The sequence below is a fragment of the Hyla sarda genome, chromosome 2 (assembly GCF_029499605.1).
Source record: "Hyla sarda isolate aHylSar1 chromosome 2, aHylSar1.hap1, whole genome shotgun sequence".
NCBI lineage: Eukaryota > Metazoa > Chordata > Amphibia > Anura > Hylidae > Hyla > Hyla sarda.
The window spans coordinates 487,531,619-487,551,692 of record NC_079190.1 but is presented as its reverse complement, the minus strand read 5'-3'; the positions used below and the strand labels follow the sequence as shown (position 1 = coordinate 487,551,692).

Sequence of the window (20,074 nt, the reverse complement as noted above, 5' to 3'; positions counted from 1 at the left end):
CAAGGCGCAATTTCCACAATTCCGCACAAATTCCAGACAGCAAAGCTTGCTGAACGGAATTACAGTGGAGTTTCTGTGTTCTCTAAGAACAGAATTCTGCCGAAATTCAAACTCCATTGAGTTCAATGGGGTTCCGCCCGCAATTTTGCAATATTTAAAGACACGTCCAGAATGTCGAAAATTTCGATGTGTGAATGAGACAGCGGAATCCTATTAAAGATAATGGGGGAGATTTATCAAAACCTGTGCAGAGGAAGAGTGGTGCAGTTGCCCATAGCAACCAATCAGATTGCTTCTTTCATTTTCCACAGGCCTCTAAAGAGGCCTGTGGAAAATGAAAGAAGCAATCTGATTGGTTGCTATGGGCAACTACACCACTCTTCCTCTGCACAGGTTTTGATAAATCTCCCCCAATGGGCTTTACATTCTGGCAGAATTTTTCGGCAGAATTTCGCATGGAAATTCTGGTGTGTAAACAAAGTGGATGAGATTTTTATAGGGAATGTGTCCCCCATATTTTTTTCTTTTACTAATTAGAGGCAGATACTGAAACAGTTTTTTTTTCTAATCTGTTTCTATCTTCTGATTGTAATTTTTTTTTTGTACATTATTATGGGGGCAGCCATCTTGCCTGAGCTGTGATATAGGAGGAGATTTTTCAAAACCTGTGCACAGGAAAAGTTGCCCAGTTGCCCATAGCAACCAATCAGATCGCTTCTTTCGTTTTTCACAGGCCTCTGTAAAAATGAAAAGAAGCGATCTGATTGGTTGCTATGGGCAACTGGTCCTCTGTATAGGTTTTGATAAACTTCCCCATAGGTCTACGGCAAACCCCATGGACATAGGCGATCAAGAAAATCCCCACGCCAATGTAAGGGTCTGGACACACTACGTTTTGGCCCCGTTAATCTTATCCGTCGGCATCCCGCCATAAACGGGATGCTGACGTATACTGTTTTATCCGGCCCCATTTAATTATATGGTTGAAAAGAGTCACCTTGTTACTCCTTTCAGGATGTGTGCGCTATTTCAAAAGCGCAACAGCCCCTGTCATGAGTGCGCTTAAAATAGCGCATATGTCCCGAACTGAGTCACTAGGGAAGTGAATGGGGAGCGCTGCTCGCGTTAACAGTATAGGTTGGCACCCAGTGTTCTGCGGGATGCCGACGGATATGATTAACGAGGGCCAAAACAGTGGGGGGGGGGGGGGGGGGGGGGGGTATATTCAAAGCATTTAGCCCGACTTTTTTTTTGCTTTAGCTGCGCCACATTTGCTTAAAATGTGGCACACACTATTAGCGCCACATATTCAGACAATTAGCACCTCATTAGGCACCCTGCTAACCAATTTTTTTTAAAGGAGGGTGGTTAGGGCGCGGTTAGGATTTTTGTGCTATTAGCACACTATTTTCAAAGGTTTAACACCCCTTTCTGGCGCTCAAAGTGTCGCAGATAATACCAAGTATACTTGGTGTTAAATGATTTGCTTTTTGTGCTATTTGTTCCGAATTTTCAAAAGCCCAAACACACTTCTGAAAATGAGGCGCAGTGAACACTCTTTGCGGAGCAAAATAAAGAGTCCTAATAAGGGTGGGTTCACACCACGTTTTTGCAATACAGTTCCTGTATCAGGTTTGACCTGAATAAACTGTTATCAGAACGTGTGTACAAATTTTAATCCGCATACGGTTGAAAACCGTATACTATTTGAAAAATGATGTCCGGTTGCTTCCGTTTTTTAAGAAAAAAACATATACGTTTTTAACTTTTCATTCCATTATGAATAAAGTTTCACTTGTTTGATTTAAATTCCAAGAAAAAAACTGTGCAAAGTCAAAAACCGTATGGTGCAAACCGGATGGAACCGTACACACATACAGTTCTGTTCGGTTCCCATTGACTCCCATGTTAAAAAAAAAACATATACGTTTCAATACGGTTTTTCACCCGGACCAAAAACCGTGGTGGGCTACGGTTTTGGGTACGGGGAAAAAAACTGGCAAAACCGTATAGGGTGCAAAACGGACACAACCTGATGCATCTTGGCATACGGTTTTCAATGCAGAGTCAATGCGTACGGTTTTCAATACGGTTCCGTACGGTTTTCAAATTGATAACGTATACAGGAACTGTTTTGCAAAAACGTGGTGTGAACCCAGCCTAACACAAGTTTTTGAATATTCCCCCCCCCCAGTGTGTTCTGACCCTCAATAGATACAACTAGGGCTAGGTTTACATTACGTTACTGCTCCCATTAGTGGTATTTAGAGATGAGCGAACTTACAGTAAATTCGATTCGTCACGAACTTCTCGGCTCGGCAGTTGATGACTTTTCCTGCATAAATTAGTTCAGCTTTCCGGTGCTCCGGTGGGCTGGAAAAGGTGGATACATTCATAGGAAAGAGTCTCCTAGGACTGAATCCACCTTTTCCAGCCCACCGGAGCACCGGAAAGCTGAACTAATTTATGCAGGAAAAGGCATCAACTGCCGAGCCGAGAAGTTCGTGACGAATCGAATTTACTGTAAGTTCGCTCATCTCTAGTGGTATTCCCTTAGCATCCCCCTGAAAACGGAATGTCAACGCATACTGTTAACGGGCAGCAGACCCCGACCTATTGAATGTGCCCGCGGAATTCACGCACCTATGCGGAAATTCTGCCGTGTGAACATAACCTAAGGGTGCGTTCACACGCTCTTTGTTTTTGCGGGTTTTCTGCTGCGTATTTGAAAGGGGCGGGCTCTTCTCGGCTGTCCATAGCAGATTTTCCGCAGCGGAATTTACGCTGCGGAAAATCCGCCGCAATCCCTACTGACTTCAATGGGGGCTTGCGGCGGATTATCCGCAGCGTAAGTTCCTCCGTGGAAAATCTGCTGCGGATAGACGTGAAGAGCCCGCCCCCTTTAAAAAAAAAAAAACAACACGCAAAAACAAAGAATGTGTGAACACACCCTAAGACATTTAACAAAAAGGAAATGGCTCCTCCAAGAGCATCATGGGGGCTACAAACTAGAGCCGGGTGGGGCAGTCAAAACCAAGTACTGAGCGGCAGATATCTCTATGCCATGAATAGAGTCCTGGTGGGATGGAGTCACACATACTAGAAAGAAGATTCCATCTTATGTCTCCTGTTGCCAGTCTTACCCCGGTATTACAACGACCGCTGATCCTGAGTTTCATCTTCAGACAGTCGCTACTGTTTATCCTGGCTGCCGCTTCAGTGAGTCCAGATCAGGTGGGCCTTATAATCTCCATTATTATGACATTTTACTTTTTAGGTTTGATGCTAAAAATCCCCAAATCTTCTGTCAGGCCTCATTCACACTTCCATATAAAGCAGTCTTTCCCAACCAGCGTGCCTCCAGCTGTTGCAAAACTACAACTCACAACATGCCCGGACAGCCAAAGGCTGTCCGGGCATGTTGTGAGTTGTAGTTTTGCAACAGCTGGAGGAACCGTGGTTGGGAAACACTGATAGAAAGATACAGATCGGTTTGGTAATGGATCTGTATGATTTCACCTTTTATTACAAATTTGCTGATAATAATTAAGACTCTTGTCAAAAATGAAAACTCTGCTGTGGTGGATTTGTGTGAACGGTTTTTGGTCTTGCAAATTTTGGCGCACACCAAAAAAAAAAAAAATAGGTGCCTGTGTGCCACTTTTCACGTGGCGTACACCAAAACAATGGACTTTTTAATTTTTTATATCGTGAATCCGTAGTCTGAACCTAGCCTAATGCTTATCTTTCCTGAACCTGTGCGGCCATGTCCAATGCCGGCTCAACAGAGGGTAAAGGTCCCTCAGAGACAACTATGTCGAATGATAGAATTGCGCTGCCCCGGAGGTGTCGATGCTTTCACAAAATTTTTTTTTAATGTATTTTGACACCTTTACATTTTCTAACATTGCTATGTGTGTTTTCCAAGTACAAAATTTCTTGGCGGTGATATGGGGCAAAAAAAAAAACCTAAAGGCGCAAAATTGCGCAAATTATGAATTACTGACCAAAGTAAAAATGACACACAGGACCGTGTGATTTTGAGAAAGTTGTAAAAATGACAGTGGAGAAAATGCGCCAAACTTTGGCGCAAAAAGAAACTGCGCCAAAGCATTGCGCCAAAGTTGCGGGGGAAAAAAACACATAAATCCTTTGATAAATAACCCCCTATATCTACCAATGTTATGCTATGGTTAATGTATTGGTATTTTCTGTGTACCTGTTGCTTTAAGCCTGTTAAACCTTAGGAACCCTGTTGTTAGGGGAGTGTGTATGAGGTGAACCATGTGACTTAACTGCCCAATGGGAATGCTCCAAATCTGTCCCATATATAGTGTGGTAGGAGTTCAGAGTTCAGTTCAGTAGACTAGAATGTAGTTGAGGTACAGTTTGGAGAAGTCTGAAGTGAGTCTGTGAGGTGATTCTGAGGAGGCCTCAAGTCTAATCCTGCAATCCCGCATCTGCTAAAGAATAACCCCAGTGCCCAGGGGAATGTCAAGCCTAGCAATAAGCACTTAAAGGGGTACTCCGGTGAAAACCTTTTTTTCTTTTAAATCAACTGGTGCCAGAAAGTTAAACATATTTGTAAATTACTTCTATTAAAAAAAATCTTAATCCTTCCAGTACTACTTAGCTGCTGAATGCTACAGAGGAAGTTCCTTTCTTTTTGGAACACTGATGACATCCCGAGCACAGTGCTCTCTGCTGACATCTCTGTCCATTTTAGCAACCGTGTATAGCAGATAAATGCTAAGGGTAGCATGGTGGCTCAGTAGTTAGCACTGCTGCCTTGCAGTGCCTTGGGTTCAAATCCCACTAAGAACAACAATAAATAAAGAGTTATTATTAGGACATCCGCAAAGAGCACTGTGCTCGTGATGTCATCAGAGGAAATTCTTTTCTTTTTGGAATTCTCTCTCTGTAGTATTCAGCAGCTAATAAGTACAGGAAGGATTAAGATTTTTTTTTAATAGAAGTAATTTACAAATCTGTTTAACTTTCTGGCACCAGTTGATTTAAAAGAAAAAAGGTTTTCACCGGAGTACCCCTTTAAGTCCCGGGGATTCAAGTCACTAAAGTCAGGCATTTGTTGCCATACAGCAAGTCAGTCATACACAGCACAATCAACTATAAGTCCCAGCAAGGCGATAAGCTTCCAAGGTTCACCCTGCACCTCCCTTTATACCAATCTGAGCTTTAACAGATTTTACAATCTATCCTGCCTCAGTAAAGCCAGTTATCTGTAACCTTGTGTCAGAGTATTTACTGCCCCATGCCTGGCACAGGAGAAGGTGGCTCACCCTTGGACGGTGTATAGGCTAACCCTGCCCTGGCGTTACGAAAAGGTTCATTTGCACATTACCCTCACCCGACACCACACAGGCCTCTTTAAAAATTAAAGAAGTGTGCTGATTGGTTTCTATGGGCAACTGCACCACTATTCCTCTACACAGGTTTTGATAAATCTCCCCCCTAGTGACTACAATTGGGTCATTTTCTGAGCGCATCCAACTCTTGACTCGGACTGAAATTTGTGGCAGACCAAAATTTCTAGTCCAAGTCAAGAGTTGGATGTGCTGATTGATTTTTTATGTTATCCCAAAGATGAAAGACCCCAAATATGTCTGGCAGCGACCTATTCCTTCTGGCTCTAGGGGTATGAGCCGGCAACGTAAAATCCTGGAAGCCCCATTTAAGTATTTTTTTTTCCCCATCACTACTATCAGAATTCAAGAAATCCCATTCCTATGATGGAGCAAATAAAATCCCAACTTCAGGGCCGCCGCCCCCAACTACCCCCCCCCCCACATACACAATCCCCACTGTTGAAGGCCCACTGAAACCTATAGGAACGACGGGGGAGATTTATCAAAAACTGCGTACAGGAAGAGTGGTGCAGTTGCCCATGGCAACCAATCAGATTGCTTCTTTCATTTTTAAAGAGACCTGTGAAAAATGAAAGAAGCCATCTGTTTGGTTGCTTCTAAACAGGCTGACTGCACCAAGTTCTCCCACTGAAACCTATAGGAACCATGGGGGTAATTCATGAAAAGTGAAAGTGGAGAATGTCTTTTTACTCCATTAATTCACGTGGTGGAAAAAGTGTCCCTGCGCCAAATGTACTACATGGTGCAGGGCACGGGATAAATCTGGTGCTGATCACATTTCTTACTTCAGCACTCCACTTTGTATGGTGATTCCTCTGCAACTTTTTGTGTGACTTTTTAACCCGTGCGACCAATGTGCGACTTTTTAAAGTCACTTTTTGACTTCCAAAGTCACTTGTAAAAAAATGTTCAGTTTGGTTTGGCGCAAAACATTGTCGCAAAAAACTTGTGGTCTGAAGAAGTGCGCCCAGCACACACAATAGCTATCACGTTCATGGCGTCCCTGATCCCTATGCTGTAGTCTGCCGGTTGTCATGATTAAAGAGTTTCCGTTTCTTCATCTCGTGGTGAGTGCCATAATCATTCTATTGACACAGGTTTCATAAATACCCCTCCATGACTGCAAAAAATTCTCCCACTGAAACCTATAGGAACCATGACTGCACCAACTTCTCCTCTATATACAATAGTTTTGGCTGATTAAGAGGGGTCCCGAAGAGAGGACCCTGTTTATGATGTTCAAATGTCATAGTTCTCTATTTTGACTTTTTCATGCTTAATTTTCTTTTTGTAATTCTAGAACCACATGACATTTGGCCACAATAAATCGGAGTGGACAAATGCAACAGATGTCGGAACCACTACTGTAAAATGCCTGGTTCAGCAGTCCAGTAAGTTCACCAATGAAAGCCTTGGGAACCATCAATTGACTTTGCCCTTTGGTCATCTGATCTACATCTTTGGGTTCATTGGCATTCTGATTGTGTTAAAATCGCTCCTGACCAAAATTATGATGGTAGAAAATAAGCCCGAAGACAGTGAATATATCATGTCCATGTGTGAGACGGCTGCCACGTATAAGATCACACTGCAAAGATGCACGGACAATAACAAGTCCCCACTGACTCCACCAAACTCGCCGTGCATGGGTCAACCACTCAACACTCCCGTCACCAGTACTCCTGTTTTTTTCAGTGGGACTCATTGTTGTTCTTTATCCAGTCTTAATGGGGGAAGTCTTTACTATGGTGAAAGGTGCCCACTCTCCAGCCCGGAGGGCAGCACAAAGTGTCTGGTGTAAGCACAAAAGGTGAAACAAATTAAATAATAAATATGACACAATGTTGAGCGTGCGAGGAAAACACAATGATGAGCGTGCAAGGAAAACACAATCTAAACTTTTTTCTTAATCACACATTTATATGTAAGAAACTTTGTTGAATGTCACAATAGAATCACAATGAAAAATAAGACTATCACAAGTCACAATATATTTTTAGTGTATAAAAATGAAATAAACTACCGTAATATATGGGGAAAAAAATACATATAGTCTTGTAAGATTATTATTCTTTGCAGGGGTATTATATCCAATGAATAAGTGGTAACTGTTAGATGTGTGGGAATCTAAACACTGGGAACCCCACTGATCCCAGGGCCACTTTAAAAAGGTTGTCCCATCTCCTTACTCCTGGAGTTACAAAAAGGGAGTTGCCCACGGGGCTAAGCCGTTCAGGCAACTCCTGTTAAAGTCAAAGAGAGGTACACAAATTGCGTAAATTTGGCTTCTTTCAGCTTGCCCGACCACTTTCAGCTGCTGCAAACAGGCTGGAGGAACTGGAAAAAGTGGAAATAAAGAGATGGGACAACCCCTTTAAACACGATGGCCCCAGTACAAGTGACCCTTGTAGGCCTAGGGCTGCTTTTTCTTTCCTGTATTTGCTGAAAGGAAACTCCCTACAGAGAAAGAGAGCCTTGTACCGGTTGCCACTGCCCATGAAGAGAAATGATGGGGTATGGTTACCAGTAGGGATGAGCAAATCGAATCTGACTAATCCGAATTTGTTTCAGGAAAAATTCGATTCGCAACAAATCCGAATATCACCGCGATTCGACCACACAAATTGCTTCATTAAACTGCATTTAGTGCGGTCCAGGCTCCAGGAAATCTAAAATGGCGGATCCACATGTGAGGACATGGGGCAAGGAACTCTGGGAAGGTGGGAACAAGGGTAGGCGGCATGACCCTGAATCACATGCAGCCTATCAGCAGCCAGTCAAGTGATGTGTCAGCCCTATATAATCGGCAGCCATCTTGTGGCCAGTCAAGTCAGCGTTTTTTATTTCAGAGAGAGCGTTTCACTGCAGGGAGAGAGAGAGTATTGTGTGCGTTGCACAGAAAAAACAGCTTCACAGCAGCGATTCACCACAAGCCCAAATCACTGCATAAAAGCACTGACAGAGAGAGAGAACTTTTGGGTGTAATACACAGCGACTCCACTGCTGCAGTGGTGTACAGCAACTCTAAAGCTTAAAGGGGCCAGTTCGGCAGAGCAGTAAAAGCCATTGTCACCTGCTATAAGTGCCTAATAGTACTGTACTAGGCTCTACTACACAGCGATTCTGTACTGCTGCAGTGGGTTGTACAACAACTGTAAAGGTAACAGAGGCCAGTTAGGGTGAGCAAGAAAAGCCATAGTCACATGATTACAGTGCCTAATGTAGGTTGCATAGCGGAGCTTATTGTCCTCTCATAAGTGTAACCTGTGCGTACATAGGTGGTGGTGTTTTTTTTTTTTCCTGAAAAACTAATTTGGGCCTAGTTACTGTGAAAGGCCAGCCAAAGCTACACCCTTGTTTCTGTAGCCTTATCCAGTTTTAAGCTGAGTGTATTGTCCAGTTCTCTCAGTGTAAAGTGTAGGTACAAAGCAAAAAGAAAGCATACATGCACTCTCTGCTGAGATGGTTTCAACGTGTCCGGGAGTCTGGGGCTACGGGATCATGCAGTGATGTGCAGGAGTGCTCAGAGGCAACGCCAGCCATTTGGTACGACGCTTACTTCTTCCGATCTCAGCTTGGAGGCCGGAAGAAGTACGCCTTGTCGTATGAACCGGCTGGCGTGGCCTCTGAGCACTCCTGCACATCTCTGCATGATCCCGTAGCCCCGGATGCGTTGATACCATCTCGGCGATGAGTGCATGTATGCTTTCTTTTTGCTTTGTTTACATGATACTTTATCTGATACATGCACCCCGCAGGTATCGCTGTTTTACTGAAGACCCGTGAGCTCTGCCTATGGTATCTGCAATTGCCTTATATTAGGGTTCATACAGTTATTTAGTGTGCTCTCCCTTCCAAGTCTTCTACTTATTTAGTAAAGTGTAGGTAGACCTACGTGGTGTACGTTTTTTTTGGGCCTACTTACTGTGAAAGGCCAGACAAAGCTACACACTTGTTTCTGTAGTCTAATACAGTTTTAAGCACAGTGGAGCGCATTGTCTTCCTCTCATAAGTGTAACATATACGCACTCAGCTGGTGCATAAGTATGTCAGGCAGAGAAGTGCCAGGACTTGTACAGAGGAGTGGCAGAGGCCTAAATTCATCAGGCGCAGGCAGAGATCGCAGCAGGGTAGGGGCGTGTGGCAGCAGGAGTCTCAGTGAGAGGTCGGAGCTCCCGGTGTCAGCTAGCGGTCGTGTCTTGACCAGCAACCCAGCAGCAGTGATTGATTGGTTCATTCGGTCATCCACTTCATCCCAAGTGACATCTGACATCCCCAGACAACAGTCGGTAGGTTCCTCAGACTCAACCCTTAGTTGGCATGGCCCTCATGCTGCTGCTGCCACCTCCAGGCTCTGTCATTGTGCTGCCATGGTCTCCATGTGCGGATGCTGCCACCTCCAGGCTCTCTAATTGTGCTGTCATATAGTCTCCTCATGCTGATGTTGCCACCTCCAGGCTCTGTCATTGTGCCGCCATATGGTCTCCTCCTGCTGATGCTGCCAGCTCCAGGCTCTCTTTGTGCTGCTATATGGTCTCCTCATGCTGATGCTGCCACCTCCAGGCTCTCTCATTGTGCCACCATATGGTCTCCATGTGCGGATGCTGCCACCTCCAGGCTCTCTAATTATGCTGTCATATAGTCTCCTCATGCTGATGTTGCCACCTCCAGGCTCTGTCATTGTGCCACCATATGCTCTCCTCATGCTGATGCTACCACCTCCAGGCTCTCTCATTGTGCTGCCATGGATACTGCAAAACCTAATTAAGGTGCTGGTCCCTAGTTACAGAAATTCCTCTGCATTAGACCACAAGGAAGTATTGAGGATATGCATTAGCTAAAACTTACCTTTTCTTAGGATAAAATATATGGACCATTTTTTTTTTTTTTTATCTAACAAAAGGAAAGGTGTATAAAAAAAAAAAAAAAAAAACGCCATGTGCCACCTACATCACCAAGTATTGATGTGCTGCAAAGACCTCTAAAAGATGGTAGGGAACAATGTATGGTCCATTGTAACAGGTGGGGTAAAAACTTCTCCTGTTAGGCCATACTCTCGCACTATTAATTCCCTTCTTGGCAAATGTTACTCGCCCTAAAAAGGGTGGCCCCACACAGGAACCTCTCCCTATTTCCACCTAAAAACACTGCATTTCCCAGAGTTTTTAGTTGGAAATAGGGATTGGTTCCCGTGTGGGGCCACCCTTTTTAGGGCGAACAACACTTGCCGTAAAGGGAATTAATAGGGCAAGAGTTGGGCCTTACAGGGGAAGTTTTTACCCCCACCTGCTACAATGGACAATATGTTGTTCCCTTCCAACTTTTGGAGGCAAGTGTTACTCTTCGTCCCCCCCCCCCCCCCTTCCCATTTAAAAAACAAAAAAAGTGTAAATAAAAATAAACATATGTGGTATAGCCGCGTGTGGAAATGTCCGAATTATAAAAATATATTGTTAATTAAACCACACGGTCAATGGCGTACGCGCAAAACAATTCCAAAGTCCAAAATAGCGTATTTTTGGTCACTTTTTATATCATGAAAAAAAGAAATAAAAAGCAATCAGAAAGTCTGATGAATACACTAATGGTATCGCTAAAAACTTCAGATCACGGCACAAAAAATGAGCCCTCATACTGCCCTGTATGCGGAAAAATAGAAAAGTTGTAGGGTCAGAAGATGACAATTTTTTCCAGAAGTACGGCAAAATCAAACCTATATAGGTAGGGTATCATTTTAATCGTATGAACCTACAGAATAAAGAGAATGTGTCTTATTTACCAAAAAATGTACTGCATGGAAACGGAAGCCTCCAAAAGTTACAAAATAGCATTTTTTCTTCAATTTTGTCACACAATGATTTTTGTTTTCCAATTCGCCATAGATTTTTGTGTAAAATGACTGATGTCATTACAAAGCAGAATTGGCAGCACAAAAAAATAAGCCATAATATGGATTTTTAGGTGGAAAATTGAAAGGGTTACGATTTTTAAAAGGTAAGGAGGAAAAAACTAACGTGCAAAAACGGAAAACCCTCCGTCCCCAAGGGGTTAAATAAAACATTTGCAGTTCCACACAGAGCAAGACAGCCGGGGGGAGGGGGGCTTTGAGAGGCAGGGGCTGGAACAGGTTGTAGCTCACCTTGAGGCGGACCGCCGGCTCGATGCTCACCAGAAGGGGTCCTCAAAAAAGGATTTAAAAAAAAATTATTCAAATTAAATTGAATAAAAATTACATTAAAAAATCTCTTATCTCTTCAATTGTGACGCCATATGGTCTCCCTGCTGCCACATCCAGACGCTGTGCGGCAGGGATCCTAATAGCGATGTCTGTAATCTGCATGCATACATGTCATACTGAATAACAGTATTATTTCACTAACACAGCACACTCCATATGAGTGTTACGACAAGGCAATGTTTTTTACCCCCCTATTGAGGCTCTCTGTAGCACAGAAATAGCCGTTTTTAATAGCGACTCGCCGCGACTAAATTCGGACCGAACCACATTTTTTGGGGAAATTCAGCGAATTGGCCGAATCGAATTTTTCGAATATCCTGCTAATGGTTTAATATGGCACAGACCTATTCACCCGAGGTCACTAAATGGTGGACTGCAGTCCAGACCCAGCTGCCGGTCTCTCCAGGCCTGTACCTACAACCGATAAAGCTACCTATAAAGTACATCTATCACATAAAATAGACTTGCACACATAGGGCTTCACAAGCCTCATCCAGCCATACCTGTGTTAAAATTTAGGCTACTGATAATTTATTTTAACCATTTTATTTCCTTAACTCTACAAAATACTTAAATGCTTAAAAACTGTTGACATGTTGAATTAGCCATATTTAACAGAATTAAGTAACAAACACAGACAAAGTTCCGTAAAATCTATGTTTCAGGATGCAGATGGTCCATTATTGCGGAACACACATCTGTGCAGAACTCCTTGTGGTTTGATAATTTTAGCATAAGTGCTGCATTTGTGTCTGGGCAAATGGGAATATTTGGGCTAAAGGTTGCCCTCCTTTGTTCTTAAAGGGGTACTGTGGAAACCTTTTTTTTTTTTTTTAGGTCTTTATAAGTCAACTGGTGCCAGAAAGTTAAACAGAAGCGTAAATGACTTCTGTTAAAAAATCTTTACCCTTCCTGTACTTTTTAGCAGCTGTGTGCTACCGAGGAAATTCTGTTCTTTTTGAATTTCTTTTTTGTCTTGTCCACAGTGCTCTCTACTGGCACCTCTGTCCGTGTCAGGAACTGTCCAGAGCAGCATAGGTTTGCTATGAGGATTTTCTCCTGCTCTGGACAGTTCCTGATGCGGACATCAGGTGTCAGCAGAGAGCACTGTGGTCAGACAAAAAAAAGAAATTCAAAAAGAAAAAAACTTCCTCTGTAGTATACAGCTGCTAAAAAGTACTGGAAGGGTGAAGATTTTTTTAATAGAAGTAACTTACAAATCTGTTTAACTTTCTGGTACCAGTTCATAAAAAAATAAAAAAAATAAAAAAAAGTTTTCCACCAGAGTACCGCTTTAACTCATATAAAACAACTTGCTTCCAGAATAAAGCTAGAGCTTTGTTGATTCACACCCATGTGTCTGTGTGGTCATTCATTGTAACCCCAGACCGGTCTTATTGATTGGGAGCCATACCTGAGATCAATACCTGAGAGATTTCTCTATCACAACTGTATAGCCAATAAAAAACCCGCTTTAGTAAACCGTCCAGGAGTCATCCCGGATAGTCGGAGAGGCAGCAAGGCCTGGAATCAGTTATATTTTTTCCGACACCTATACGTCCGCTGATCCTTCACCGCGCATGCACCTTCAATGAGCAGGCCGTAGATAAACAGAGAGAGACTTTGTGGCCCTGAAGCATACCTGACCCCGGGCCCCCCTCTCCGACTGTCCGGGACGACTCCTGAACCGTTTTTCATGGCTATGCAGTAGCCTATATCATCCTCACAGGTATGGCTGGATTAGGCTTGTGAATCCCTACTGCACTGTGTGCGCTGCATTACTAGGTGACAGATGGTCTTTAACACAGTGTTTCCCAACCAGGGTGCCTCCAGCTCTTGTAAAACTACCACTCCCAGCATGCCCGGACAGCCGAAGGCTGACCGGGCATGCTGGGAGTGGTAGTTTTGCAACAGCTGGAGGCACACTGATTGAGAAATGCTGTCTGAAGGTCTTCTCTGGCCCTGCTCTCTGTATTCATGGGGTTCCACCCCCGTTCGGTTCCCGTCCCTGTATGCAGCTGGATGACTCCTTCATCTATTCATGGCTACCTATGGAGGAGCACATGACGATACACGGCATTACACTGTGAGTGTAGGCGCGGTGGAAGAGGCGCGGGGACGTGTATCATCACATGCTCCCCCATAGGCAGCCATGTATGGATGAAATAAATAAATAAATGTACTTGTTTTTTTTGTGTTACACATGAGGTAGGGAATGGCTGCCTCCATCTTGGTCGTGCACTCCACCACTTCCACTTGGTAATTTTAAACCAGGAAATAGCTGGATCCTACATGCCCAGAAGCCGTAGGCTCAGTGCTAGTCTAAAAGAGAGACATACCCTATGGTGTAGGACAGTGGTTCGTAACCTGGGTTCAGTGAGTCAGTCTCGGGGGTTCGGCGGGGGAGGTCGCAACAGGACAGGCAAACCAAGCAATTGCTTGGGGCCCCGAGCTGGTCCGGGGCCCCGAGCAGAGCCGGTGTTTGCCCGTCCTGTAGCGACGGGGCAATTCCCCCCATCACTATTAACTCACTGCGGCCCCGCGTTAAGTTTAAAAACACAGGGCCGCCGGGACATAGCACACGCCGGGACGTCACTGACGTCCTGTGCGTGCGCCCATGGAAACGAAGGCGCCGAGGACCGGAAGATAGAGAAGGAGGAAGACGCACGCTGGCCAGCTTGGTAAGTGACCAGCGGCACGTCATCTTCGGTGCTCCGACCACCGGTTCCGAGACCTACTGCTATAGCCGGAGCGGTGGTCGGAGCACTGAAGTGGGCAGTACACAGGCATGCAGCCTCCAGCCATACACTTTATATGGCTGAAGGCTGTATGTCTGTGGGGGAACACTGCCTATATCAGTGGTCTTCAACCTGTGGACCTCCAGATGTTGCAAAATTACAACTCCCAGTATGCCCGGACAGCCAACGGCAACATCTGGAGGTCCGCAGGTTGGGGAACACTGCCTGCCTAATGTGGGGGAACACTGCCTGCCTAATGTGGGGGAAACACTGCCTACCTAATGTGGGGGAACACTGCCTGCCTAATGTGGGGGAACACTGCCTGCCTAATGTGGGGGAACACTGCCTGCCTAATGTGGGGGAACTATCTGCCTAATGTGGGGGGAACACTGCCTGCCTAATGTGGGGGGAACACTGCCTGCCCAATGTGGGGGAACACTAGCTGCCTAATGTGGGGGGAACACTGCCATTGATGTGAAAATGACATGAGAGTGGCACTTGCCAAGGTAAAGCTGTGCATTTCTGAACTAGTCTCTGAAAGACAACAGCAGAAGTCACACTGATTTGCAGTAAATATTCATTATGTTTTTGTGTGAAAATCATGTTTTCATGGTTTTGTTCTTTGTTCTTAATGGTTTTGTTCAATTTGTGCACCTATGTATAAATATATACTTAAATATATACCTCTTATGTTTTGAATTTGAAAAAATCATATTTTATTTTTCCAATTAAGAGGGGTTCGGTGAATGCGCATATGAAACTGGTGGGGTTCAGTACCTCCAACAAGGTTAAGAACCACTGGTGTAGGGTCTATCCCACGAGGTGCCCTTACCGTGGTGGCATGGTACACACATGAGGTGCCCTTACCGTGGTGGCATGGTACACACATGAGGTGCCCTTACCGTGGTGGCATGGTACACACATGAGGTGCCCTTACCGTGGTGGCATGGTACACACATGAGGGGCCGTTACCATGGTGGAATGGTACACACATGAGGTGCCCTTACCGTGGTGGCATGGTACACACAATTTGGCAAAATGGTATGCTAAGAACCTCCGAACTTTACGGTTTAGCGGCCTAGGAAATTGGCTTGTGTTGTATATCATCTCACGTGATGCTACTTAGCCAATCAAATCTGTGCATTCTGATAAATAGCCTATTGTTGCAAAAGTATTTACTATTATTATTACTTTTATTTGATTTGACAGTCGGTTGTTGGCTACATACACATGTTGATACAATACTAGGCCACGGCACTGAATGATAACACAAAGTACTCATTATGACTTTCTGGACCTTTAGGGTCTATTCACACGCCTCAAATTAAAGCCCATAGAATTCTATGGGATTTCGCACTCCTATTCATACTCCTGAATTTCTGCTTGCAGAATTTTCCAATGGATTCCGCACCAATTCCACAAGCGGAAATGCAGTAGTGTGAATGGGAGTGCAAAAAATCCCATAGGAGTCTATGGGCTTTAATTTGAGTCGGAAAATTCTGCAAGTGGAAATTCTGTTGTGTGAATTGACCCTTAGTTTAGGAGATTTTCTCTATGGGCTCATTTAGATGGCAGAATATCCACCCAGAAAAGTTCCAGGCGGACATTCTTTGCATGGCAAATGGCGACTTAATCAGTCATCTCTAGGACCGCGTCGGACGTGCGTTGTCTCCAATGCATTTCCCAGTGAATTCTGCTGAGAGAACAAACTTGCTCATTCATTTAGCAGAGTCCAGAATTAGAATTTTCCCGGCAGAATTTTCCAGGGCACTGAGGAAATTCTACAGTGAGGCTGCTGCGCCGAAATCTCCAAGCTGAATTATTCCACTCGGAAATTCGGCCGTTTGAATGGGCCCTAAGTGGGCTGGTATGAATTTCAATTGAACACTCTTACTATACTCTAGAGGGGTTATTTATCAAAACTTGATAAATAACTGAGCAGTTGTCCATAGCAACCAATATGGTCCAACCTCTCATTTCTTGGAAAATGAAAGTAGTTGGTTGCTAGGGGCAACTGCACCAATGTTGTTAGCAACCAATCACATTGCTTCTTTTACTTAAATAGCCTCTGGGATATGAGATTTGGTTGCTATGGAGGACTGCTGCATTCTGCATCCAGAGTCTCAGGCCTGTGTAATCTCCAGCTCCAGCGTGGGCAGGCGCGGACTATGCTGGGTGGTACATGAGGCAACCTTAGGCTGGGTTCACACCACGTTTTGTTAAATACGGTTCCCGTATACGGCTGGGAGGAGGGGGGTCGGGGCTTAATCGCGGCGCCCGCACTCAGCCGTATTCGGGAACCGTATTTAATGACCGGAGCGAACCGCAGCCTCTGGTCGGCTTCGTTTTCGGCCGTATGCAGTTTCCCGACCGTAGGCAAAAACGCAGCCGACCACGTTTTTGCCTGCGGTCAGGAAACCGCATATGGCCGAAAACTAAGCCAACCGGAGGCTGCGGTTCACTCCGGTCGGCTCATAGACATACATTAAATACGGTTCCCGAATACGGCTGAGTGCGGGCACCACGGTTAAGCCCCGCCCCCTCCTCCCAGCCGTATACGGGAACCGTATTTAACAAAATGTGGTGTGAACCCAGCCTTACTATGCCCAGTAAGTTCATTGCACGAACCCTAAGGGCTCGTGCACGGAACTCGCCGGATGTTATACGGTTGCCAATACCACTGTACCACCCAGCTTGGCCCTTGTCTGCCCATTGGAGCTGTAGATCGCATGGGCCTGAGTCTCTGGATGTACGCTTTAAAGGGGAACGTCTGTGAAAACCTTTTTTTTTTTTTTAAATCTACTGGTGCAGAAAGTTAAATAGTTTTGTAAATTACTTCTATTTAAAAATCTTAATCCTTCCAGTACTTAAAGCTGCTGTATGCTCCACAGGAAGTTTTTTTCTTTTTAAATTTCCTTTCTGTCTGACCACAGTGCTTTCTGCTGACACCTCTGTCCATGTCAGGAACTGTCCAGAGCAGGAGCAAATCCCCATAGCAAACCTATCCTGCTCTTGACAGTTCCTGAGACAGACAGAGGTGTCAGCAGAGAGCACTGTGGTCACACAGAAAAGAATTCCAGAAAGAAATACAACTTCCTCTGTGGTATACAGCAACTGATAAGTACTGGAGGGATAAAGATTTTTAAATAGAAGTAATTTACAAATCTGTTTAACTTTCTGGCACCACTTGATTTTTTTTTTGATTTTTTTTTTAACCAGAGTACCCCTTTAAAGCTAATAATATATTCAAGGTTACATGGATCCCTGAGCCAGGATTTGGTGTTTGTCCTTGCTGGTGATAAGAAGTCTTTTCTCTGAAAAACAAGTGTGCGCCGCTGTGTCACATGAAATCGTGCCAGTAGTGAACAAAGCAACAAGATAAAATCCTAAGGTCCTTGATATGTACACGTGCCGGGTGATGTCTGCACAAGGAATTATTCCTTCATAAGTAAAGTGCGTAGGCGATGTTGTCATAGTGATATTGACCTGATAACGTTATGGGGAGAAGGAAGGGAAAAAGGGAAGCGAGCACAATGATCACAAAAGAGAACGTAAAGGAGATCTATAGAAAGTTTTAATGTTAAATGTAAAAATAATATATATGTGCATATATATATATATATATATATATATGTATATACTAAACGGGATGAGTATTTAACTCAGGGCGAGTTCACCACTCATGGAGTGACGGAGCTTTCAAGGGCCACTAAGCACTCCGCAGGCATTCTGGGTAGGGGAATATGCAAATCAGCTCATTACATCACCTTTTCAGGAGATGTTCCCTGGTATCAGCTGATACCAGGGAACATTGCCTGAAAAGGTGATGTAATGAGCTGATTTGCATATTCCCCTACATATATATATATTAGTTTCCTCCAAAGTGCACCAAAGTTTTTAACCTCCCTATTGAAAGTAAAATATCACAGCCGGAAAAATCGCCAGACTTCTATGCATAGAAATGTACAGATCTCTCCCTGGCCGGGGAGTGAAGCGCAGTGTCACCTGCTTCCCCAGGCTAACATAACCTATGAAGTAAGACCCGGAACGATCGAAAACTTTTGACATGTCTGATTGAAGGCATCTGCAGCAATGCGGCGGTTCTGATGGATGATCTGATCACCCCAGGCCCAATCAGTCAAGATGGCGGACGGCGTTCTCCTTTCTGCCTCCGGCCTCTATCACCGAGTCTTCTTCTCTGGTCTGCCTTCTAGAGGGCCAGAGAAGTAGATCACCAGTAATACTAATAAGTGGTATGCATGTGCATAGTACTGATCAGTATTAGCAGTCTAATGATTGCTTCAAATAGTCCCCTATGGGGGACATAAAAAAATGTAAAGCATATGGTTAAAAAAAAGTTTTAAAAAAATTAGCCCCCAATACAAAGTAAAATCACCACTCTTTCCTATTTTAGCCCAAAAAAGTGTAAAAAAAATGTTAATAAACATATTTGGTTGCATGTGTAAATGTCCAAAACTATCAAAATATAAATAGTCACATATATGTAAAAGTGGTAGCAGGTGGTCAGATAAGTCCACATACAGTCCTGAATATGGAAAAACGAGAAAGTTATAGGGGGTCAGAATATGGCAATTTTAATCATACTTATATTGTTAAAAAAAAAGTTTTAGTTTTTTTTTTTTAAAGCAGTACAATAATAGAAAAGTGTGTAACCATAGGTATCATTTTAATTGTACTGACCCCCAAAATAAAGGAAACATGTACTTTTTTTTGCCGTACAGTGTACAGTGAAAATGAAATACTCTGAAATTTGCTAAATTGCGTTTTTTTTTAAAGAGTACCTGTCATCATCTAAACTTTCCCTGATCCCCCTTCCCATCTGTCCCTTTCTCTAACTATGCCTATCCCTGTGTTTATTGAGGTTTAAAATGCTGTGGAAATACCTTTTTTTTATCCCTCTTCATTAGCTCAGGAGCACTGTCTTTCTGAGGGGTGGAAGGAGGCGGGTCCCGGCAGGCATGATGTCACATGAAGCCTGGCTGGGACTCTGCTTCTGCCAGTCTTCCTGTATGCTGCTCTCCCTCTGCAGCAGTGTTTCCCAACCAGGGCACCTCCAGCTGTTGCAAAACTACAACTCCCAGCATGCCCAGGCAGCCAACAGCTGTCCGGGCATGCTGGGAGTTGTAGTTTTGCAACAGCTGGAGGCACCCTGGTTGGGAAACACTGCTCTGCAGTGTGTATACAGACTAAGTACAGGTGAGGGATGGCATCCTCTGTCTCTCTCTCTCCTGTGTCTCTCTGCACTAAAAAGCCAATGCTGAGTACCAGGGGCTGAGGGAGCAGGGAGTGCAGTGAGATAATACAATGTATAAGATAACGTGTGGTGCTGGGCAGGGAGAACACAGAGCAGGGGGGAGGGGGAGGTGACTGGCCTCTGTTATATGAGAGGCATGTGCAGGCTTGCAGCTCACAGTACTGAACTTCCGGTGGAAGGACCAGAGCCCTTCAGCATTAGTCCTAAAAGCTGTACACTTACTATGAAAAGCATAGGATGCTGCTTGCAGACCAGGCATAGAAGAGTGACCCCTAGTGGCCAAAAGTATAAAATGAAAAAACTGGTATAAATATTAATATTTTTTAATGAAGATATATTACAATATCTCTTCATTAATGATTATGAACAACATATTAAAAGTTTTTGTTGATGACAGGTTCTCTTTAAATTCCCCAAACCATACATTTTATGGTAA

At 44.1% G+C, this 20,074-nt stretch overlaps 1 protein-coding gene across 3 annotated transcripts; it reads left to right on the top strand.

Annotated features, from left to right (window-relative positions):
- The first annotated feature begins 381 nt into the window (after positions 1-381).
- On the top strand, positions 382-7,419 carry LOC130358087 (uncharacterized). 3 transcript variants are annotated; one of them, XM_056560894.1, is made up of 2 exons: positions 382-467; positions 6,688-7,419. In XM_056560894.1, exons 1-2 carry the CDS (start codon positions 414-416, stop codon positions 7,186-7,188), a joined length of 555 nt encoding a protein of 184 aa, XP_056416869.1. In that variant the 5' UTR covers positions 382-413; the 3' UTR covers positions 7,189-7,419. The 3 variants fall into 3 exon arrangements, with proteins under 3 accessions (XP_056416869.1, XP_056416868.1, XP_056416870.1); XM_056560893.1 differs by lacking the exon at positions 382-467 and adding an exon at positions 2,896-3,234; XM_056560895.1 differs by lacking the exon at positions 382-467 and adding an exon at positions 6,088-6,454.
- Positions 7,420-20,074: the final 12,655 nt, after the last annotated feature.